Source organism: Saccopteryx bilineata, chromosome 1 (genome assembly GCF_036850765.1).
Source record: "Saccopteryx bilineata isolate mSacBil1 chromosome 1, mSacBil1_pri_phased_curated, whole genome shotgun sequence".
NCBI lineage: Eukaryota > Metazoa > Chordata > Mammalia > Chiroptera > Emballonuridae > Saccopteryx > Saccopteryx bilineata.
Window position 1 is genome coordinate 238964405 of NC_089490.1, and position 24767 is coordinate 238989171.

The window sequence follows — 24767 nt, forward strand, 5'->3', positions numbered from 1 at the left end:
AATGGAAGCTTGTCACTGTGCTGGCACAGTGAGTCAGAGGTGCCCCTCTGAAACAGAGGTTTCTTCAGTCACAGAACAGTCAGTGGTGCAAACAGGCATCTAGTTCCATACCATCATTGCTGGGACCTTAAGGGATCCCCAAGAAAGAAATTGAGGCCTTTTTCTTAAGTTGAGTTTATTGGGGTGACACCAGTTAACATAGTTCTATAGCACATCTCCGGACACTGTATCATGTGTTCACCCCTGACGCCTTTTAACTTGTAGCTCAGAGTGGTGGGTGCATTAAGAGAGGATGTCTGAGAGAAGCGAGGGTCTGGGCCATCAGGCAGTTGGAGCAGAGGGTGGACACACGTCGGGGCACAGGGATGGACGCGTGGTCGAGGTACAGGGATGGCACAGGGATGGACGCATGGTTGGGGCACAGGGATGGACGCGTGATCGGGGCACGGGGATGGACGCGTGGTCGGGGCAGAGGGGTGGACGCGTGGTCGGGACACAGGGATGGACGCGTGATCGGGGCACGGGGATGGACGCGTGGTCGGGGCACGGGGATGGACGCGTGGTCGGGGCAGAGGGATGGACGCGTGGTCGGGGCACGGGGATGGACGCGTGGTCGGGGCACGGGGATGGACGCGTGGTTGGGGCACGGGGATGGACGCGTGGTCGGGGCAGAGGGATGGACGCGTGGTCGGGGCACGGGGATGGACGCGTGTTCGGGGCACGGGGATGGACGCGTGGTCGGGGCACGGGGGTGGACGCGTGGTCGGGGCACGGGGGTGGACGCGTGGTCGGGGCACGGAGGTGGACGCGTGGTCGGGGCACGGGGGTGGACGCGTGGTCGGGGCAGAGGGATGGAAGCGTGGTCGGGGCACGGGGATGGACGCGTGGTCGGGGCAGAGGGTTGGAAGCGTGGTCGGGGCAGAGGGGATGGACGCGTGGTCGGGGCAGAGGGTTGGACGCGTGGTCGGGGCACGGGGATGGAAGCATGGTCGGGGCACGGGGATGGAAGCGTGGTCGGGGCAAGGGGATGGACGCGTGGTCGGGGCAGAGGGGTGAACGCGTGGTAGGGCACGGGGATGGATGCATGGTCGGGGCACGGGGATGGACGCGTGGTCGGGGCACGGGGATGGAAGCGTGGTCGGGGCAAGAGGATGGACGCGTGGTCGGGGCACGGGGATGGAAGCGTGGTCGGGGCACGGGGATGGAAGTGTGGTCGGGGCACGGGGATGGGAGCGTGGTCGGGGCACGGGGATGGACACGTGGTTGGGGCACAGGGCCAGGAGAGGCAGGGGCATTGGGGTGAACAGAGGTGCTGTTGGGGCTGAGATCAGAAAGAGGGTGGCTGAGGCCGCATCAAAGGGACTCATTTGCTTGGGCTCTGAGAAGCTGGGGCACCCAGAGGATCCTTGGTTATGATCCCCATGAATGGGAGATTTATTTAAAGTGAGTTACACCAGGTTTGTCAAACTCTCTTATGTGTGAATTTTTAAGTACTCTTGCTGCTACATTTTAAGTGTTTTTTGTTTAACAAATTGACGCACACCTTTTCAAGTACGTTCCTGCCCAGTCATTTGAAGGCCTGTCTTTCCTCTTGAAGGACACCCAGCATTAGCCTCTTTAGCTGCAGTGGTCATCTGTAATTTTGGCAGAATTTGAAGATGCCAGAGGAGAACTTTTTAGATGATTCACAGAATACCATGAACTTGTCAGCCTGTACTTGTCTGAACACTGCCAATAGCTTTGCTGTGACCAAGTAGAAACTAAATTTAAAAACTGAAAGGAACTTTGGTAGAGCTGAAAAAGATGGCTTCTAAAGACAGACTTATAAATATTTTATGAACCATGTTTTCCCAAAATCCAGATTCTTTTTCTCCCACATGTGTTGCCTTCTGGCGCTTATGGAACGAGACAGATTTGAATCGGTGTCTGGGAGTGATTTAATCTGAAGGTTCAGTTTTTATTTTGTCTCGACTTGCTGGTTGAGAGGAAAAGAAAGATACTTCTGAATTTCCAATGGAATGTGTTTAGAACTGTATTTGGTTCAGAATTCAGTTTTGCCTTAAATGTGCCAAGTAAGGCTTGTTTCTCTCTGGGTTTGAGGAGTGACTTTTGATTAAAAGTCAATTTGTCATTCTAAAGCCTTGTGATTGTAACTTGGAGAGTGACGATTTCTGCAGCAAGCATGTTCGTCTTGGTGTCTTGTGTCCAGTTAGGACTTCCTAAGGCTCTAGTACACATGTCATGCACATCTCACTCGCTGTCTTGTGTTTAAATAGTTTTCCGTTATCAAGACATTGATTACTGGGAGATTAGATGAAGACGTGTCTCCAGGCTAGTGACTTCTTTATTTTTAATCAGTAGTATAAGAATTACCCTTTCTCAATCTCCTGGAAAAAAAAAAAAAGTTTTCGGAATTCCTTCAAGGTCTGAGACATTTCCAGCTTTGTCATTCCCCACATCCGAGTTCTTTGCAGTCCCATGTGACTCCTATTTCCTGAGAATGGTATCAGCATTCGGGGTTTGGCTGGAATCAGTGGTTTCTCTTGCCATTCTGATTTTTTTTAAAGGCTAAGTAGTCTGTGTGCATGTGTGCGTGTGTGTTTCATTCCTGTAACTAACATCAGGGACAACATTTTCTGTTTGCATTAATATCATTATTGTTTAGTGTGTTACATAGTAACATCGCTTTCCTGGTGTCATTTGGGGTACTTGGGAAGGAGTAGCTTCTCTTTGGGAAATTGCTGTGTTCAAAGCTTATACCTTTCCATAGCAAACTCTCGGTGTTGCTTGTTTCTGTGAGAACTCTGCCCGAAGTGTGTTGTGCTTGCCTGCATCTCTGAGTTGGGTGTCCAAAGCCGTGCTCTCTGCCCTTCAACCCCGGAGGCCCGGCCTCCACTGTGTTCAGGCAGCACCTGACCGGTGTGCAGTTTCTGTGTCCCTGTCCGCACTCTGCTCCCGACAAGGGCGTCTCTTGTTGGCTTTTATAATAAAGCCTGATAACGAGTTAGAAGTCAGTGTGGTTTTGTAAGGACAGAGGCAGGAGCGTGAACAGGGACACTTGTCTATGTCAGCCTTACATGTCGAGTGAAGCCATGAGGATTCAGGAGCACTGTTGTCTGTGAGGCTTCTCCTCCTGTGAGTCCTTCATGAGGTCCGAGCTTCAGTACAGGTGGCCGTGTGCCATTAGCCCTGCGTTAGTGTCCGCTTGCTTCAGGTGTGTTCTCTCGTTCCACCCAGCTGCACGATGTGCCAAGTCTTGATGGTTGCAGACAATTCCTTACTGATATTTTACGTAAACTTTCTGCTAGTGGTTTGCCGCCTTTTGTCCTTTCTTCCTTACCCTTTTCTTTTCCATTCTGCTTCATTCCATTCTTCTCTCCTGAACCCCGAGCCATTAACAAGCTCCCTGTGGCTCAGAGAGTTGGCATCACTGCAGACTGGGAAGACGCTCCTCTCTCTGATGCATGTGCCACACGGACGGCTTCTTCTGTCACTCGAATTAAGTCAAGGTGGGGGGGGGGGCGAGACCATCAGCTTATGTCTCGTTTTGTAAGTCGTTAACTGGATATGAGCTTGCATTTTTTTTTCAAATCTTAACACTATGCAGTGCTCAGCTGTTTAACATTAAACTTGAAAAACATAAACTTGATATTTGAAGTTTTCATTAGAGACAGTACAATCAAAGCAAGTTGAAGACCGTAGAAATAGGAAGTGTTTTTCTGTAACATTAGGTGGGAAAGTATATCCTGCTTCATATGCCCTTGTTAGTGTCACCACGTAACAGACATATGTTTGTACAAGAAATGGAAGGAAGTGATCAAAGGCCAACATTGTTTAGGGGAGTGAGTGTATGGATTTATTTTTGTTTTAAAATTTTATATTCTTCCCACGTATTTTTTTTTAAATGAAAGAAACATGAGAACTGTGTGTGTGTGTGTGTGTGTGTGTGTGTGCATAGTAAGAATGGTGTGGAGCCGAAGTCGCCTCTCAGGAGCTGTAATTACGCCCCCTGTTCTGTAGCTGCTTCCATGTTACTTCTGGCTGGCAGGACCTTGCAGTTCTTTCAAGGTTCGGCTCTAATGTGACCCCTTCCTACATGGGAGGCCTTGTTTAGGTTTCGGCTACTATACTTTGCACACACATGTATTTTAGAACTTAAGGGTTAGTTGTTTAAGCATTAGACTTCATAACAGCCGAGGCCGGTGGAGAAAACAAAGACCCTGGAGCTGGACTGAGCTGGGTTCAGTCCTGGTTCTATCACTGACCAGTGTCACAACCATAAATGTGTACTTAACCTCTCTGAGCCTCGGTCTGGCTCCTGAGGAGGCGAGGATCATCACAGCAGGTGTGAAGAGCTGTGCCCTCTGGTCAGTGTTCAGTAATTCCTGCTGGACTTAAAAAGACTCTACCATTGCCTTCCTGGCTGGTGCACACCTGCTTTTTCTGGAAAATGCTACCTGTTGGCATCAGGAAGACTTGATCAAGTTGATGACTAGAAATGTCATTAAAGTTGTTTTGTTATGCAACTACGGTTTTAATCAGCTTGTAGTATTGACTTATTCAGATTTTTTCTATAATATTCAGGATACTAGCCTTGGCTGGTTGCTCAGTGGGTTGGAGTGTTGACCCAATATGCTAAGGGTGTGGCTTGGATCTCCAGTCCGGGCACATACGAGAATCAACCAGTGAAGGCATGGATAGGTGGAAGAACAAACTGATATTTCTCTCTCTCTCTTTCATTCTTCCTCTCTCTATAAAAGCAATTAATAAGGAATTGAAGAAAATATTTAGGCTATTGCTTTGGCTCATTGTCGATTTCCTACACTTAGAACATTGAGAAATTTGTTTTCAGAGATATTAAATATACTTTGTATGATTTATTTTTGTTTTTTTATTTTTATTCATTTTAGAGGAGAGAGAGAGAGAGAGAGAGAGAGAGAGAGAGAGAAGTGGGGGTAGGAGCAGGAAGCTTCAACTCCCATATGTGCCTTGACTGGGCAAGCCCACAGTTTTGAACCGGCAACCTCAGCATTCCAGGTCAACACTTTATCCACTGCGCCACCACAGGTCAGGCTTATTTTTGTGTTTTTTCATGAGACCATATTTCCCATCCTTTTCTTCATTGTCACTCCCCAAGGAGCCTTTTCAGACATTTTTTTCCCTAACTTTCCCCATGAAATTTTAATTCACAGATATATCTGTTGATGTGTTATAATGTATATATAGTATCTGTGCTTTATACCTGAAACGAGTAAGATTGTGTCACCACTCTCTCCAAAGAACCAATCTCTCCTCCTTGGAAAGCTATTACCTGTCAGGAGGGCCAGCCTCAAATGTATGAGACGTGACTGGATTGTGCAGGTTCAGGATTCAGAACCTTGCTTATAGTTGGATAAACCTCAGAAGTGGGTCCTGGCTGCTCCATCAGTTAGCTGTGCGGACTTCTTCCAGCTTTCTACACCTACTCTTCTTCATCTGTAAAATGGGAGTGCTGATAACCCCATGAGGATTAAATGAGTACTGAATGACGTAGTTTAACACATGATAATCATTCAACATACTAGATTAACTATTCTTTTTTGTATGAACGATCACAACTTCATCCTGTCCTGTTTGAACTGAAAACTTGAAATATCTGATTGTTCTTGTCTCCTGTTTAGTACCGACTGACTCTGGGTGGTGGTGTGGGGGGGGGGGATGTAAGCTCTAATGGTAACATCAAATAAAATACCCACAGATCTCTGCAGCTCCTAAAAGCTAATAGGGAATAAAATCTTTTTAGCATGTATATGATTATGTATAAACTATAATATATCTACATGGTAACTTGAACCACAGATTATTATTTTATTAAATAATTCTGGATTCTATTTTTAGATCTTTGATTTAATGGATGCCAAAGCCCGTGCTGACTGTATCAAAGAAATAGATCTTCTTAAGGTACATGCCCAATAAGCAACTATTGACCATTTTGAATATGTTGATACATTACACTTAAAAACAAAAGGATTTTAAAGATAACTTATGGTCCTCTAATTTCAAGTAACTATAAGTTTGAATCTCAGTATATTTGAAGAATATAGTTACCTTTTGGAATCATTGTGAAATAATTTAATTGGAACATTTGGTAGGATTTGCTTTTTTATTCTCGTTTTCAAACTGGGAAATAGATAGAATGGGCCTAAAACATTGAAGAAATTGTTTTCTTGACTATCCCAATTAGACAGATTCTTCAGATCAAGTAATATAAATGCATAGTAGTATTATCTCAAGACATGATGTATTGAAAACGTGGGCTAATCCAGAAGCTCCGATGTTCTTAATGCTATTTTTATCTTCTTTCCAGGTTTAGGGAGGTGATGTAGGGAGTGTGTCTGAGTTAGCTTCTTACCATCTCATCGCTCAGAGCACAGGAGCGAGACAGCCCCTGCCCGCTATGTGCAGGTGCAGCAGCCGAGCCGAGCCGAGCCTGTGTCCTAGCATTTAGATGAGGCTCTGCTCTTCTGCATGCCGGGCAGTTTTGTGTGTGTGTCTCATCAGTCAGATTGACCCAAAGTGATAAAAGGAGATCAGATGAACGATGCTTTTTCACTGTCCTGTTATTTGTAGTTTCTTCCTAGAAAATGAGTAACTAGTTTAATGTATATGTGAAATTTGTGGGGGAAAAACACTCAAGTGGAAAGAAGAGAAGAAATTCATGTATATTTTCTTTAGAATAATTTTTGAATAATGTTCTTTGAGAAAGTATTTGTCTTGTGTTAACTTGTTTAAAGATAGAAAAAAATTGTACAAAAATGTCATAAATGTGTATAGATAGATTCATATATTTCTACATGCTGAGATTTTTTTAGGGTGATTTTATGGTAAGTTCAGTATATTTCTGTTGATGTAAAAGCAGCATTTAGTTATAACATATCAGATGACAGTTGTTAATAATTTTAAATATTGTTTGTTTTGTTTTCTAACTTTTATAGAAGTAAAAAGAAAAACTTTATTTACCATTGCAGGCCCTGAGAAGCCAGTTCTCATTTTGAAGGATATAATTTTTAGCAGTTGATGACTTAATTATGTCATTCATTTCTCTCTCTCTCTCTCCCTCTCTCTCTCTCTCTATATATATATACCTATATATATAATATATATGTTTATCATACATAGCAATACTTTTTAAATTTTTAAGTGTATAATTTATTCTAATAAAGGCTATTAAAATGAAATTAATTGACACCTAGTTTTACTTCCAGTAATTACAATACTTGATTTAAAATTCACAAGATTATAGAAAAATACACTGTTGTGTTAAAATTCCTGTAACTTAAAAATAAAGTGCAGGAACTACGTTTGTTCTTAAGTTATGAAACTATTGGGAATTTATAATAAGGAAACTTTTGATGCCTGTTTTTTCTCTTTAGCAACTCAACCATCCAAATGTAATTAAATACTATGCATCATTCATTGAAGATAATGAACTCAACATAGTTTTGGAGTTAGCAGATGCTGGCGATCTATCCAGAATGATAAAGGTAAGGTTAAAAAAAACACAAAAAACCTTCTGAAGATCTACTTTTACTGACAGAGTTGTTTGTTAGATATACAGGTACGTACGTCAGGTGCTTTAAGACCACATTGCCTTTCTTAACCTCTCATGGACGTGTGATAAAATGGGGTGGGGCGGTGGCAGGGACCTCTGAATGTGCAGCTGGTTCACCAGGGGATGTCCATGCTGGTCAGCTCTGGGGCACGAGCACTCCGAAACCAGCTTAGAAACTGACCAGGAGACTTGTCTTCTGTGAGCTACAGGTGAAATCCTGCCTCTGAATTTCTGTGAGCAGACTGCCCTTGTTCCTTCCTGTGTCTCTGGGCATCATGCAGGCAAGGCCGGAAGCAATTTTGGGGCAGCCTGACCATTCCTGGGAGGGGTCATCAAAGAGGAAAGTGGGCTTTGCTTCCAGACCTTGCACATCAAACCCTGATTTGACCACTTAACAGTGATTTAACACTGTTTTCTAAAGGCATGTTAATTGGAGTTATGTTCAACTATGTCATAGAAACCCCCAAATTACAATACCCTAAAACCTGCTTGTCCTTGGGCAACTTATTTCTGTGTGCCACATTTTCTGAAAACCACCACCATCATCATCATCATCATCATCATCATCATAATTATAATAGAACCTACTTCATAGGGCTATTTTAAATGATTAATTAATTAATTGATATTTGCTAAGAGCTTAGAACACATAGTAAGAGTGTGAGTGGAAGCTGCTGCTGTATCATTATTGTGCGTGTATCTCTTTGTTTCGTAAAATTCTGGGGCTAGTACAGCAGCTCTGTTCTATCAAATTCTCAGAGACCAACCCTCTTCACAGCTGACCAAGTCACCATCCCAACCTGAAGGGACAAAGTGTACTTGCTGGCTGATTCCTAAGGCCCATTACTGGGTGACACCACACAGCCTTTTCAGTTTTATCTCATGGGTCATGAACGTGACGAGCTGCAAAGGATGATGGAATGATAGTCTTTATTTGGCTGGCGATATGCCAAGCTTGTACTCTGGAAGATGAATTGAACAGTGTGGAAATCTGAAAACCAACCAAGTAAGAAAAGAAAGGCTATTTATTCTGAGCTTCCGATAGCAAGAGAGGTACCCAGTGCCACTAACGTTCTGGCAGAGTTCACAGGCAGGCAGAGGAGTGGGAGGTCTTTATAGTGGAGAAGGACGTTCCAGGGTGTCCTGGCTATAAGCTGTGGGCCTGGAGGCACTGTAGGTGGGCTAGCTACGAGCTGAGCATCTCCTGTATTGGCTAGGGCAGCTGGGCATCTCCTGTATTGGCTAGGGCAGCAGGGCATCTCCTGTATTGGCTAGGGCAGCCGGGCATCTCCTGTATTGGCTAGGGCAGCCGGGCATCTCCTGTATTGGCTAGGGCAGCCGGGCATCTCCTGTATTGGCTAGGGCAGCCGGGCATCTCCTGTATTGGCTAGGGCAGCCGGGCATCTCCTGTATCAGCTAGAGGTGCATATTTGGCTTTTTCTGGTCGGTCCTGAGTTGGAAGCAGGGACAAAAATTAGGCTGTGAGTTATTAAGGAAGTTCTTCCTTGTCCATTTGTAGCTGATTGTCACAGAAGTTACTGTATAGCTTCCTGGATTGTCACTAGAGGTAGCAGGCCAGCTTCCTAGAAGCCTGGCATGGCAGGCTGGCTTCCTGGGGGGGTTTGGTAGAGGTAAAGGGTTGGTGTTCTGGTCAGGTTGCTGAAGGATGTTGTCCATAGTTCTATTTTGTGTGTGGTCCGGGCACTGTGTGTGTGTGTGTGCAGTCAGCCTCTGCAGATGCTGGAGCACAGAGGACTGCTGCCAGAGTCACTGTGAGGGGGATTTAGGAGCAATGCAGGCGCTTCGCAGGCATTGCCTCATTGTGTGTGCAAGGACTGGGAGGTGACTGGCCCTCAGAGAAGACGGTGGCAGCGCCGGCACGCAGCGGAGCTGGCTGACGCAGAAATCTAGTGTGTCCTGTCAGTGATGCTTGCAGACCTTGTGTTACAGAACCCTTTTGAGAAACAGGTGAACACCTACCACCTGCGCTCCACTACCCGGTGGCAGGTTCTGAGCCAGGCGGTGGCTGGTGCTCTGCCATGGTGGAGACCCTGCTCCTGGTGAGAGATCAGGATCAGCCCCTAAACACTTGTGTCACTAGGCTCCTCTCAGGCTCAGCTTGCTCACCTGTGAGGCAGAGGTGGTGGAGAGCCGCTTTCCAAGCAGTCAAAGCACAACAGAAAGGAAGGTGATGTTCTTACTATCGTGGAATGCCATCTGGCTGATTCTGTTTGAAGTCCCATGATGAGAGTGACTCACTTTTCATCGCTTATTTGATGTTATGTGTTAGGGATTTCCCACCATGAGCACCAACAATGAACCACCAACAAAGTGTCTGTGAATTAAGGGACATTAAAAAAAAAAGGGTACTGTCCTAATAGTAAATACACAAATGCAAAGTTGTACAGAACAGCTGTCTACCAATATGAGACACGTAAAGGGAGATGACTAAGATAAAATTCTGCTCACAGAATTTAACGTGGACAAGAGTTTTTGTTAGTGGGAAGGAAAGAGGGCCGTCCTCACTGGGCAAACATCTGCTGGGGGCACATGAGTCTCACCCCTGCCCCCATTCACAGAGTGATGATCGGGGCTTCGTCATGTAGACGTTTGCTCTTGTCCAGTCTTGTTTTCTTCCTTTGCTACTCCTACCGCCCCTCCCCCATGCAGGTGAGACCATACATTTATCTTGGGCAATACACTTCTCCCCTTACCACCTGCAGAAACTAACGCATGGCCCAACCCAGCCCTGTGCACCTCCGCCTCCTGTAGCGCGCTGGCTGGCCAGTGAGGAAGGAACGCTGTGTCCACGTGATCTAACGTGTGCTGTGGAGACGAGCTCGGCCCCCTTACTGAAGCAGGACTGGCCGTCCGTCATGTTGGGAAGGACGCGATTACAGTGGCTGACCCAGTGGGCCTGATTAGATGGGTTCAGGTGACAAGTAGGAACTGACCAGTGAACAACTCGTAACTACTTTTAAAAGACCCTAGGGGTGTCAGACTCAAATTTGGAAGGATCTATCATGTAAAAGACTCATTAGGAAGCTTTTTTAAAACACAAAACATTAGCTGATTCTTAATAAGCTCTAAGCTTACAGAGCAGGCCCCAGCCTTCTTTGTCAGGAATCTCACCATGTATTTAATCAGTGCTTCATCGACAGAGAAAGCTCAGTTATAAAACTGTATATATTGATACAACTGTCTCTTACCTACTCAGTTAAATAGGTAAATACAGAGATTTCTATAAATAGTATTTCTGAGCAGTAAGATATAGGCATTTTATATCACAACAGATCCAGCCAAATGACTCTCCTAAACAGTTACACCAATTTGTAGCTTTCATGAAAAACAGCTCTTTTGTTTACTAATTTATTGACATTTACTGTGTGCCAGAGGCATGGGGAATATCCTCCCGGAGGTCCTTGTCCCGGGAGGGGGGGATTAGCTGTCACCCATGGGAGTGTGGGTCAGTGCAGGTGCCATGAGCTGATGGAAGGGCATGGGCTGGGAGCTTGTCATGGGCAGGTGAGCTGGACCAGGGACTTGTGGTGGCGGTGAATAGGCTGTAAGCAGCAGTGCCATGTGACCTTGATTAGTTACTAATCTTAGTGACTGAGCCACAGCTTCCTTTCATGAAACTGGGTTGATAATACCTGTCTCGTGTTATTTTTAGGGCTAGGTAATATAAGTGTGTGTATTTATTTATTTTATAGGTGTTTGTACAACTTACACACATACTTACTGGTGCCTGTCTGGCACATGACACTTGTCAGGATACATGACACCTGTCAGATAGGCTCAAAGATATCCTTTGTCCCATTCAGTCCCCTGGTCATCACTTCGCCCCGTCTCCTGGGGTCACTCACAGCTGCCCTTCCTCACACCACAGATGTCACCGCCTATTTCCCAGAGCAAGTGGGAGTCATCACTCAGGAGTGCTGTCACCTTCCCATGGCCACACCTGCTCTACCTGCTGGGTCTGTCTCCGTTCCTTCTTCCCTGCTGTGTCCGTCTCCTTGTTAGGCAGGAGGTGGCTTTGTGCCCCTGGCTTCTGCCCTTCCCCACCCAACTTGGGGTTCCTTCCCCGGGCAGTGCCCAGCATGCTGTGCATCCCCTGGTCTTCCGTGGTCATTGGTGTATGCGCCAGTCAGTCTTGGTGGAGGCGGGCAAGGAGGGTCAGGGAACGGTGGGCCCCTGCTCTGCTGACCCGTCCAGACCCTGCTGAGGGCGCGGATGAAGGTGTCTGACCAGACTTTCTCAGCTCATGCACCCTGCTGTCTGAGGCCTCAGAGGCGGGCCTCTGCCTGGGACCCCCACACCCCTGGTTCGGGCACAGGGTCTGGCACACAGTGGCTGCTTCAGGGGCTGCGCTGGCCCTCGCGGGGCCCCTGCTCTGCTCCTGTGCTCCAGCACCTGGCCTCTGGGCATGGATCCCTGCTGGGCCTGGTTCGGGGCATTCATAGCACGGCCTCTTCGCCTGGGCGCTCTGCCCACTTGCAGCTGAGTGTGTCTTCGTTCCGTTCTCCACTCAGACGTCTCCTCTCTGGGGGTGTCTTTTTGTCACATGCACTGTTTTTGCTATTCACATCTGTGCGTACTTGCCCCTCATAGCACTGGGCAATACCACCAGCTGGTGAAGAGATCACTTCCATGTGGGGCGGTTTCACTGGTGTCTCTGTTCCCTCATCCGCTCTGCCGGGTGCAGGGACCACGTCTGCTCTGCTCGCTGCCCTGCATCCTGGGCAGTGCCCACTGCTGGTGGCTCGGAAAGGGTGTATTGACTGCGCTTGTGGAAGCTGACTGTTGTACGTCTGTGAGCACACCTGGGGGCACAGGAGTCATACCTGCTGCTCCCCACCCTGCAGCACTGCGGGGATGCAGGGCGCTGAGGGTGGGGGAGGCGCTGGAGGAGGGGGCGGGGTCTCTCCAGCCCTGAGAAAGACTGTAACTGTCCCCCACAGTCGCATTGCTGCTGTACCCTGATCTCTGTAAGGGAGACTATACTGGGAGAACTTGCAGGAACCTGTCATGAAGGACCATGATGGAAACTGCACACTATAGGAGGGACAGCAGCAGGCATGTGACTTGTCAGGACTGGGATTCCTTTCTCTGCAGTGCGGAGGGCTATAAGTCACTGCACTTGGCCACGACTGCTCACCGTCTCACGTGTTCTGCTTAATTGGGGTAGAAGAGGGAATACAGCTTCTGGTCCGCGTTCCGGAAGGGACCTTTGGGTAGCGTTGCATCAAAGGTCTTTACAAGTAAATAATTAATTGGTTTGGAGCAGGCTGACAAATGTAATTAAGCAATTGATTGTTGAAATACTCAGTCTTTCTCTAATTAGTGACAGAGGATTACCTGAGGCTGGGGTCAGAGGAAGCACTTCCCAGATGAGTTTTAGGATAAAAGGAAGCCCAGCATTTTTCATCGTCTATTTCTTTAGCACCAGTCATCAGGCTTTTAAAGGGAAATAGACTTGCAGAAACAGATTTCAGTTTATCAAGTTGTGATAATGCACGCAATGAATTTTCTGAGCTGTGGTAGGTGCTCCATTCTGTAGCATGCCTTGTTAGCACGTCTGTTTCAGTCTTGTAATGGAGGAAGTGTATTTGGTGATCGAGACAGAGCGTGGAGGGGAGAAACACAAACACGAGTCTGTGTCTGCCCGCTCGCCCGGAGCAGTCTCCCTTTTGCTGGACTCAGCTGTGGCTGACGGGGAGATGTACTCCTTTGCAGCGCCCCCTCTGTCACGCACGGTGACATGGTAACACAGTTCAGGGAGGCCAGCTCTGTGTCCACAGCTTGGCCCACGCTGGGGAGGGGCAAGGTTGGGGAATGCCGCTTACCACAGACTTGGATCACTTAGCTCATATATCAACAGAAGTTTGGAGAGAGTCATGATCTTCAAATAGTGTAACTTGTAGATCTCTTTTGCCTTCTTGGTGTGGCAGTTTCTTTCATTCGCAGAAACGTCTTTATTTGGACTATACTTACCCAAACTTAGTGGTTATGCTAGAAATAACCACTTTGAGATGTCTCTTACTTCCACTTTTGACCTTTGAATCCTGGAAGCAATAAAATCTTTTCTCCCGTGCCACCTGTCCTCCATAACTCTGATTTGTAGTTCGCCCAGGTACCACCCTCTCCAGCTCAGCCCTGTAAAAGCAGGTGGATGGCCCCACCAGACCACTGTGCTTGAGAACAACCCGCAGTTCCATGTGCGGTCTATTGTATAAGATTGTTGTCTACCGTATAGATCACCTCAGAAGTATTCAGAAGTCTTGGGGTTACAAGTTAGTGGCACTCTCTGATAAAAAGCTGTATGATATCCCTAGGCACCTGCACATAATGCATGCACCTGTGTGTGTCCATGCCGATGTGTGTCTGTACATGATGGGTCTGTGTGGGGTGCCACACAGAATTCTGACAGGTACAATGCTACTGATAAATAGCACTTGGGTTGTCTGTGCTACTTCAGCAGTTTGGTGGAGAAGTAGTGTAGAACTTAGTAGTATAGAACTTAGGGAATTTAATAAATTGAGTATCTACCATGATAGCCATTATGCCATTCAGCAAGCATCACTGAGACATGGTGTGTATGTTTTGAGCTTTTTTCTTGAGGAAAGCAACATCTTAGAAGGTCATTTTCATGGAACACGTTACTTCTGTGTTTGAAGGTGTTGCTGACCCAAGGCTGCTGTCTGCGCAGCGACCCCACCCTGAGTTGCAAGGCAGGGAGAGTGAAGACATGACTCCTGTCCTTTCCTTCCATTTAGTTGTCCACCAAGGGACTGTGACTCCTCATTGTTGTGCTGCTGTGTTTTCTTGTTAAGAATATTCCAGGCTCTTTCCAGCTGTCTTCCTGTTGCTGGGATGCCATAACCAGACAGAATTCGCGGGAGCCCATGTTTGCATTTCTTTTATTGTCTGACGCAGTAGCTGAAGCATCTCAAGTACCTCCCGGACCTTCTCTCCCAGGTTCAGTGACAGAAGCTTCTCTTCAGGGTCATCCCTGAAGCAGCAGTGCAGGGACATTCCTTGTAGCAGTTCTGATGTCGTCATGCGTTTATTGCTTTTCAAAGTGTATCTGGATTTATTTCCTTGGTAGTCATGTCCCAGTGTTCAGAAGGCAACTTCTTTTGGGGGGAAGAACTTTGTGACATTATAGGAACATATTTTCCTTGTTTGCTAAGTAATTTAAGGTTCTAGTTATTTTTTTTCAAGACTTAGTTGCTTGGAAACATCTTCACCAGTTTCACATTTTCTGCCATAAGATGAAATATATTTTCAGCTTCCATTAATAACCTGTACCATTTTGGCTTTGGGGAATGAAGAGATTCCAGAGATAATCTATTATAATTTGTAATCTGGCGGCATCTGAGTTCTCAGTGGGTTTTCCTACGTTACGGGAAAGGAAAATGACAACATTGCAGGGAAGTATTGTATCAAGGTGGCTACATCAGGTGCCCGTGATAGGTGTGTCAGTGATCATGGCTGCCAGCCCACTCTGCTCTGCACCTTCTAGAGCGACGGAGTTCCCTGGCTTCCCACAGGGCTCTGGGGGTGAGAGTCCTCATGCACTGCTGATAGGGTTCCACCTACCAAGACTCTAAGTGAGACCTGACTGTCTCACACCTTCACACAGCTCCCAAAATTGTGTGTAGCTAGTATTTGTGCAGCTTAGTCGGTGAGAACTCATACCTGTGAAGAAATAATCTTTCTGTAGAAAGATGAGTATTTAATAAAAACCACACTGGAGTTGTCCGTTTTGCCTTCAGAAGCACCCTGTCTTTTCTGTCCCCCAGTCTCTGTGCACTGAGTCCTTTGAAATAACCACTGCAATCTGTAGGCTTCAACATGCATAATAATTAGAGATGTTTGGGAGGGTCACATCCCTTCTGATGGTAAATGTTTGACCTAACGGAACTCGAACGACCTGTCTGCTCGTGTGAACCACTTACAGTATTGACTAGACCTGGGGGGACCTCTGAGGTATAATAATAATAATTATTATTATTTGCTTTGTTTTTATTAACTGGGGCTGTGGAAGATAGGATATTCCAGGAAAATACTACAGTTTCAAAGTTAGAACATGTATTTTATTTGCAGCTGAGTTTGTGGAGCCCTAGATTGTTGTTTGGAGGTGGTAGGGACCACAGAGAGCACCTCCAGACCCCTGTTCACTGTGGTGGGGAAACTGAGTGCAGTGCTTGTGCAAGGTCAGACAGCTCGTCAGGCCTGTTAATTTAAAGGTGCGATGGCTTGTGTGAGTGGCACATTAACCCTGTGACAATACTCACGAGCAGGAAACCTTTCCTCACGTGAATGTAAATTGCGCCCTGGCTCGAGGCGGCCCTGGAAGAGGTGGACAGCTGCCACTGGCCCTTTCTCATGATGGCGCTGCTCTCATGGTTTCCTGGTCACGTTTCTGATCTCTTCAAAATGCCTTGCACAGCAGGCTCGCTTTGGCTACTTTTAGTTTGTTTAATGCAACGGTACATTTCTGAAGGATGACCAGCATCAGCTCCCTGACTGTGGCTCCTGGGTTAGCAGTTACGGAGACGGTCAGGGTGGCCACCACAGTGTGAGCCAAGCTGCATGGCCTGACGGCACTGCACACCTGGGAAGCTGGCCCAGGCTTCCATGGCTTTGCCTGGAACGTTCTTCTCCAGAGACGAACATACCAGCTGTGGGCTTCAATTGGTTAACCAGGAAGATTCATTTGTTTTATAAAACAAGAATATAATTTTCTGTTCTTTCTCTGTGGATGAGTTATTCTGGGTAATAGTTGAAGCTTTCCCCAAGATCTCTTGAGGAGGAATGGTAGATTGCCGAACTCAGAAATGAGTAAGCTGTGTTCTGCCTGGTGGTAGTTGTAGGATCTAGAACACAGGAGCCAAGTGACCAGTGGAGTCCAAAGGATGGTGCTTAGATACGCAGGGTCCATTAGAGAATTGGGGTTGGTCTTGGGCATTCAGTTAGTAGGGGAGAATGCTTGATGATGATGAAAGAAAAAGGTGTGACTATTTTGCCAAAATCTTACTCATATAATTTATTTAAATGTTGATGGAAGATAGGAAATATGCCTGAAAGTAAACAGTATCTGAAACTTAGCCTAGAGAAAAGAGTAACCTGCTTAAAAAAAAAAAACAAAACACACTACTAAATCAGAGTGAAGTCCAAGTGACCAGGTATGCCTGGCTACTGGCTGCTGCCCCTTTATTTTTAGATATTTTATTTGGGGGCACACAAAAGTGACAATTCTGTTTCATAACATACATATAGTAAAGATGCTGTATCATCAAACCTTTTTTCATGTAAATCTTTACTGATACTAACCTTGAAAAAAATTTTGGTTGCATTGTTTATTATTTTACTAAATGGCACATGACAAATATATGTACACTTTTTTATTTGTTAGAATCTTATTCTAATCTACAGCTAAACATTTATATAGGGCCATTCTTTTTTGAAGAAAAACAGGGTTTTTGAACAATAATGCTATTTGACTAGAGAATAAACTTTTAAAAGATATGTATATCTTAGAATAAGTTTCAAGAAAAGATTTCTCCTTTTAAAAAATGCTTTGGCATTATGGAAGTTCTGCTTTGTAGTGCCAGTATGAATTTTGCCAGTATAAAAATATTCATATTTTTCTGTTCATCTTATTTAAGAGACAGTCAACAGTGCCACCATCAGAACAGTCAGGTTCTTCTCATCATAAGTACTGGTTTTCTCAAAAAAAAACCCCAAAAACACAACAACCCAACATGTGAGGAATGATTTTTTAAAAAGCGTATGTTTAAATAGACACATGAAAAATATTGAGAGATACTAATAACATAATCAAACTGCCTTTGGTATATTTTATGATCAAATCAGACTTATAAATTTTTCTTCACAAGCCTGTTACTAATTCAGATGCTTAGATTTGACCAGGTCATTCTCTGTCTGGGCAGCCTTATGTGGACGTCAGGTTATTGTCATCCTCTTAAATTTGTGGTTCAAAGGGAAGATCTCAAAGAAGATATAAAAACATGAAAAATCAGGCCCTCTTGGTCAGGGAATAGCTTCCCTGATATGCATTTTTAGGGCAATTTTTTTATTCTGCCTTTTCCTGTACATGTGATTTATTTTTAAAAAATAATGGGACTTGCTTAAGTAAGCTGCCAAATTAATTATAATTACAATGATTTTAAAATATATATTAAAGCATAAGAGGTTTCTTTCTTGGTCTGCTATTAACATGCGACAGTTATTTATTTTTGAATGGGAAGAACCCTGGTCCCCACTTTCCTGTTGACATCAAACGGCCCTCTGATATGCTAATTCATCGTTGGGGAGCACAAGAAGGCTGGATGGAGAAGGCTGGATGGGTGCATTCCAAGTCTAAAGGAAAAGGACATGTGAAGAAGTGATTCTGCAGCATTGTGCCCTTGGAATGAAAACTGATGTTGACACAGTCCACAATTAAAAATACTTACTATTGAAATGTGATATAGGAAGTTTTTAACATTTTAATAATACCCTGATTTGCTTTTTAATTGCCTGTTCATCTCACTGTTATTCATTTTTGGCTACTGATGTAATGGCCACGGAAATGGCTAAGATGTTCATTGCCATAGCATGTGTTGGGCAAATGATGAAGCTGAAGTTTCTAGCTTTTCCTTCAAGACAGCCTTTGGTCTGTGGCATGCCCCGGAGACAACAGACATCACCACCCGCTGACGGGAAGGAGGGACATTGCCAGTCTCCCCTACTGTTTCATTTCAGGCTGCCTGCTGCTTGCTGCCCGCAAGGCTAGAAATGGTTAGAGATGCTTGTTTTGGACTCATCCAAAGTACAGTATCTCCATTTGCAATAACAAAAAAAATCAAATTGGCTGAACTTCTAAGGATACTAGGTTTCCAGATTGAATACATTCAAGTATATATGTAAATGTTGATATCTATTACTATCTCAATAGTCTAAAAAGTTAGAAAGTATTGTGGAACCTTGTTTAAATACAGTGTTTCCTGTTGGTCATTTATAGATATTGTTAAATAGCAAACCAATTGCATTTTTGTTTTTGAAAAGTAGTTTTTGTATAATAATTCTTGATGAACCTTATGCAGCCAAGAACATTGTTCTTGGGCGTCCCTCCCACAGCCTTCACATAGGAACGTAGATGTGAGCCTGCATGTCTGGTTTCCCAGCTCACGGACTGCATGGTGACCCGCTCCCCCTGACCACCTGGTCGGGGTCATCTTTGCCCCGGCCTTCCTCTGTTTTCATCTGTGAGGTTCAATTTCATTCATTCAGTGCAAACTGCACGTTTGACTCATAATGTGCAATAGAAATATTTATGAAACCTTTTTACTTACATCCCTTTAATGTTTAATAAGTTAAGTGATACTTCAGATCACTAAGATTGTTCACTATTTATTTAAAAGGAGTTCTGTAGTGGAACCTGTCAGTAAAAGAATTGTCTTGTGAAGAACATCATTACCTTCTGGTTTCTAGATGGTTTACTTTGGATGTTTCCTCAAATAAAGCTTGACATCTTCCCTTTTAGAAAAAGGAATTATTTTATACAGATGTTAAGTTTTGAAACAGTCGGACATTACAGAAACACAGTGCTCTGTGGCCTGTGCTGACTTCAGGTACAGGTGGGGGGAATGTAAGCTCTTAGGTCAGAGTTCTGGAACCATCTTGCTCTGGAGGCTCTTGTGCTCTTTGGTTGGCATTAGGTCGATCAAGCAGGTGTTGTTCTGACTTGCCTCTTTCTGCGTGTCAGAATCTAGTCCTCCGGTATTTTGGCTCTTCTAACCCTGTCTTTTGTTTTTACAAAGCATTTTAAGAAACAGAAGAGGCTGATCCCAGAACGGACGGTCTGGAAGTACTTCGTGCAGCTGTGCAGTGCGCTGGAGCACATGCATTCCCGGCGGGTCATGCACAGAGGTAAGGCGGAGGCATGCGGAGCCGGGGCCGGGGCCGGGGCTGGAGCAGAGCCATTGGCACCCTAGCCGTGCCGGGTGTGAGGACATGAGGTGGCTGAAGTGTAGATGTTCCCTACCACTGCGTAGTGGCCTGCTTTCTCAGGTCATTTATTTCTGAACTGTGGCTTTATCAGGGTGATAAGCCCTTAAGTAAAGTCATACTTGGTTTTCAGTAAGAATGAGAGTTGGTTATTTCTCTGTTTTACTCTCCCAAGCACTTTACTGATTTCATTGGTAAAGAAATAAAACAAAAACATCAGCAGGAAAGTGTAAGGAAGAGGCTTTTTTTTTTTTTTTCAAATGAGTAGTATATGTTATGACTACTTGGATTTTTAATTTTCAGCATTAACTCTTGGTTATTAGTCACATGGTTGGGCATACTGTGGAGGTTGTATCACTAAGGGATTGACCTGATGATTTTGGGGCATGAAAAATTTCAGTAATATTTAAGCAACTAAGGACATCTATGTAATTACAGGGATATAGTGTTATGTAATTTACATGGATATAGTGTTATGATTTTATATCATGTCAGTACATCAATAAATTAACATATAGTAAGATATTTTGTTTAAAATTGACATAAAAGGGACACAAACTCACTTTGTGCTCTGAGTCTCACAAGCGTTTATTTGAGAACGGGAAACAAAGTGGGTTTTAAGTGAAAACTAAACCCGACCTCCAACACGGGGCATTAGTGACTTCGTCCCTCACCAGACTGAGAACACAGATGGATCCGGATATATAAAAGTTACTCAAAGTCATTGGTTCAAAATTCAAACAGACTTATTTTTTGGATGCCTTGTCAATTCTACCATGAAAAGTGGGTTTTGATCCCTTGACAACAGCTCGGCTGACACCCTCTCTTCCCAACGCCTTCATCTCTTCACAGACATCAAGCCCGCTAACGTGTTCATTACGGCCACAGGAGTGGTCAAGCTGGGGGACCTGGGCCTTGGCCGCTTCTTCAGCTCCAAAACCACTGCTGCACACTCCTTAGGTGAGAGACATGGCGTGTGACTCTGCTCGGTCCCCTCCCCTCCTCCCCGCGGTTAGCAATGCAGCTGCCGGGTGGCAGTCTGAAGGGCATGTCAGCTCTCAGAGCCTAAATCCGAATGCTTAAAATCTCCCCATGTCCCAGGAAGCCCCTCCCCCCCACCTGTCTGTTAGGCTGGGACTTGGTCCAGGAAACTGCTGATGAACAAACCGGCATGTAGCCTGACCAGGACAGGCCTTGTCTTCATGGCCTTGCCTTGTGGTGGGAGGCAGTAGGTGGGGAAAGAAACCTCCAGAAACAAGGTGACATGTTAGCTGTGTGACCGAGAGTGACCAGGAGGGAAGTCTTTCCGGAAGGGCTGGTGGGACCAGGCTGCTGTGTGGAGGTGCTGTGTGACCAGAGAGTAAAGGACACGTGTGACAGAACTTTACAAAAGGACCTGGGAACGAGTCAGGCCGAGTGAGAGCAGTTTGTGCAAAGGCGTGGAGGCAGGCAGGGTGAGTGCCCCTGAGCAGGGGCGCTGGCTGGCATGAGGAAGGGCGGCCTCGGGCAGGTACGTGGACAGTTCATAGTTTATTCTGACTGTAGCGGCTGGCTCTTGTAAGGACATGATGAGGAGGGGGACGTGATGTGCTTTGAGTGACGACAACAGCTGTGGACCCCTGCCGTCTTCAGGATAAACATGCCCAGTGCTGTCTGCTGTTTGTGAGTCTCCTCTGTCCTGGTCCACAGACCTCTCGTTCTTTGGTTCCTGTCCCTCTCCCACTGTGTTTAGTACCTGAATGTATGTCAAGTCCGATCTGCATTCAGTGCTTCTGTGCAGATGTGGACAGGCTCTGGCTAGGGAGACTGAGTAGGATTGTACCTGTCCTGCTGAATTCTGCCCTTTCTTTCATATTGTCAACCTCATGCATGTGACAGACGTTATGTGTACATCTCTGTCTTTAAATTTTATGATAAGAACACACCTGTCCCTTGAATCAAGCTTCTTGATGGTCCAGATATGTGGCTTTTGAATTTCTTGACAGTGAACCCCAGCAACAGTGTGACCCCTTGAGAACATAATCTGTCACTGACATGAAAGTTTCATGTCACACTGTTTGCTGTTACACCTACAGTGCATTCTGATACTGTCTGCTCTGTTGTATTTTATTTCACTAAAAATAATGCTAGTCACAGCCCACTAAATTGATTTCACATCTCATTAATGGGTTACGACCTGTGTTGAAACCATTTCTCAGTGTTTACAGTACTTTCGTACCGTTCTGTTTACGTAAAGACAGCTTTCCAGTTCTCTGTCTGCTTTAGACACCCCCCTGATGTGCTGTCTGGTCAGCTCAGCTGGCCGGAATAAATTAGCCATTTCCTGTGGTATCTGTGCCGCTGGTGGTGGGTAATGGTCGTCCTGTGCAGTGTCCCTGAGATGCTGGCAGACTCTTCCCGTATCAGAATCCGGGAGCTGAAGTGGAGAGGTGGATGGTGGGGCAGCTGGGAGCCGGCCACCAGGAGCCAGCAACCAGGGAGTGGGTGTGCGGCCCCGGGCAGGCTCCCTGCCGGACCGTGTCACACGTGCACCAGCAGTGCACGGGGTTCCTTTGCTCCGCATCCTGGTCAGCACGCGTGTTTTGGTCTTTTCGGTGAAAGCCATTCTGACAAATGCGAGGTGGTCCCTCCCTGGGGAGTTGATTTTCGTTCCTCTGACAATTTTGTGGAATGGAGCGTGTCCTCATGTGCCTGGTGGCCATCTGTATGTCTTCTTTGGAAAAGTGTCTATTCAGGTCCCTTGCCCATGTTTTTAGTCAGTTTTTTTAAACAGTTAGTTTTATGAGTTCTTTCTCTGTTTTGGATAATAACCCCTTATCGGGTGAGTCATTTGTAACTATCTTTTCCCTTTTCAGTAGGTTACCTTGTCTTTTTGTTAATGGGTTCTTTTCCCGTGCAAGATCGTTTTAGTTCAGTATAGTCCCATCTGTTTATTTTTTGCTTTTGTGGCTCTTGCTTGAGACAGATTTATAAAACATTGCTAAGACCAATATCAAGAGCTTACTGCCTATATTTTCTTCAAGCAGTTTTATGGTTTCAGGTCTTATATGCAAGTCTTTGATTCACTTTGGGTTTATTTTCTGTGTGGTGTAAAATAGTGGTTGAGTTTAGTGCTTCTGCATGTAGCTGTCCAGTTTTTTCCCCAAACCATTTATTGAAGAAACTGCCTTTCCCCCCATAGTGCATTCTTGCCTCCTGTGCCATGGGCTTATTGACCATGTATGTGTGGGTTTCTCTCTGGGCCGTCTGTTCTGTTCCAGTGATCTGCATGTCTTTTTTTGTACCAGTAACATGCCATTTTGATTACTGTGGCTTTGTAATGTCCTGTGTGTGTGTGTGTGTGTGTGTGTGTGTGTATTTTAATGTTTTTGTCTGGTTTTGGTTTCAGGGTAATGCTGGCCTCATAGAATGAGTTTGGAAGTGTTCATTTCTCTTTACTTTTTTGGAATAATTTGGAGAACAATTAACTCTTCTTTAAATATTTGGTAGAATTCACCTGTGAAGCCATCTGGACCTGTTGGAAGTTTTTTGATTACTGATTTAATGTTATTACAAGTAATCAGTCTGCTTAGATTTCTTATTTCTTCATGAGTTGGTCTTGGAAGATTGTATGTTTTTAGGATTTTATTCATTTCTTTTAGATTGTCCTGTTTGTTGGCATGTAATTGTTCATAGCCATCTCTTACGATCCTTTGTGTTTTTGTGGTATCAATTGTCCTTTCTCTTGTTCCGTTTCTGATTTTATTTATTTCGGCCTTCTCTCTGTTTTTCTTGACAAGTCTGGCTAAAACATTATCAATGTTGCTTTTCTTTTCAAAGAACCAGCTCTTATTTTCATTGACTTTTTTCTAATTTTTTACCCCTATTTTCTCTCTGCTCTTTTTAATTTCCTTTCTTCCACTAACTTTGGGCTTTGTTTAATCTTCTTTTTCTAGCTCCTTTAGATGTAAAATCAGAGTGTTTATTTGAGATTTTTCTTGTTTCTGGAGGTACACCTTTATCACTATAAACTTCCCTCTTAGAACTGCTTTGGCTATGTGCCAAAGATTTTGGAATGTTGTGCTTCCATTTGTCCCAAGTTATATTTTGATTTTCTCATTAATGTCTTTGTTGATCTATTGGTTGTTTAATAGCATATTGCTTAGTCCTAACATGTTTGTGTTTTTTCCAATTTTCTAGTAATTGATTTCTAGTTTAATACCATTTTGGTTGATAAAGATGCTTGATATGATTTCTGTCTTTTTAAATGTATTCAGACTTGTTTTGTGTCCTACCATATGACTTGTCCTGGAGAATGGTCCATGTGCACTAGAAAAGACTGTATTTTCTGATGCTTTTGGATGGGAATGTGCCAAATTTATCAGTTATGTCCATTTGGTCTATTGTGTTGTTTAAGGCCATTGTTTTCTTACTGATTTTCTGTCTGAATGATCTATCCATTGATGTAAGCGGGCTATTAATGTCCCTTACTGTTATTGTTCTGCTGTCCCCTTCCCCCCTTTCACTGCTAACACTTGCTTCATATATTTGAGGGCCTTTTTGGTTGGGTGCATAAATAGTTACAGTAATACATCCTCTTGTTTATTGCTTTGTGATGTACATTTATTTTTAGGGAAGAAAAGACCACAATTGGCATAATATAAAATTTGTAAATGTGTCCTTTCTATCATTATTGTCTATTATTAGTTCTTATTAAATATAAAAGCTTATTTAGTTGTCAGGGGACTTCTCAGTACCAAACCTGCTTCTGAGGCCTTACTGCATCATGGACTGAAATACAGAAGGAGATAAAAAGTGATTTTAGCAAAACTTAACTAGAGAAATTAATATGCTATAAAATCTCACCAGGTTATGTACTCGAAAGGTGTACACAGGTAATTGGTTCCAGTTATCTGCTCTTACTGCCAGTCTCTTTACATGTATTATATATGATGCTGTACTTCCTGTCTGACTGCTTCCTCTGGTGAAGGGGAGGAAACCCCCACCGGAAACAGTCAGATCACCATTGTTCCAGTGTGGCATCGTATGTGCCTTCATAGCGTCTCCCAGAAGAGGAAACATGCAGAATTTTCTTGTTGCAGCCACCTTTGTGAATTTAGGTATTATCTGTGCTTGCACATGCTGAAAATAGAATTGATTTTTAAAAGGTAACTGGAAT

At 44.6% G+C, this 24767-nt stretch overlaps 1 protein-coding gene across 2 annotated transcripts in view; it reads left to right on the forward strand.

Moving 5' to 3' along the window:
- NEK7 (NIMA related kinase 7) overlaps nucleotides 1–24767 on the forward strand; it is a 100607-nt gene that overhangs the window by 54916 nt on the left and 20924 nt on the right. For both annotated transcript variants that reach the window (XM_066238617.1, XM_066238609.1), the window contains exons 4-7: nucleotides 5878–5940; nucleotides 7413–7523; nucleotides 19423–19531; nucleotides 20462–20569. In XM_066238617.1, the coding sequence (XP_066094714.1) occupies nucleotides 5878–5940; nucleotides 7413–7523; nucleotides 19423–19531; nucleotides 20462–20569 (391 nt within the window). The remainder of the gene's footprint in view (nucleotides 1–5877; nucleotides 5941–7412; nucleotides 7524–19422; nucleotides 19532–20461; nucleotides 20570–24767) is intronic.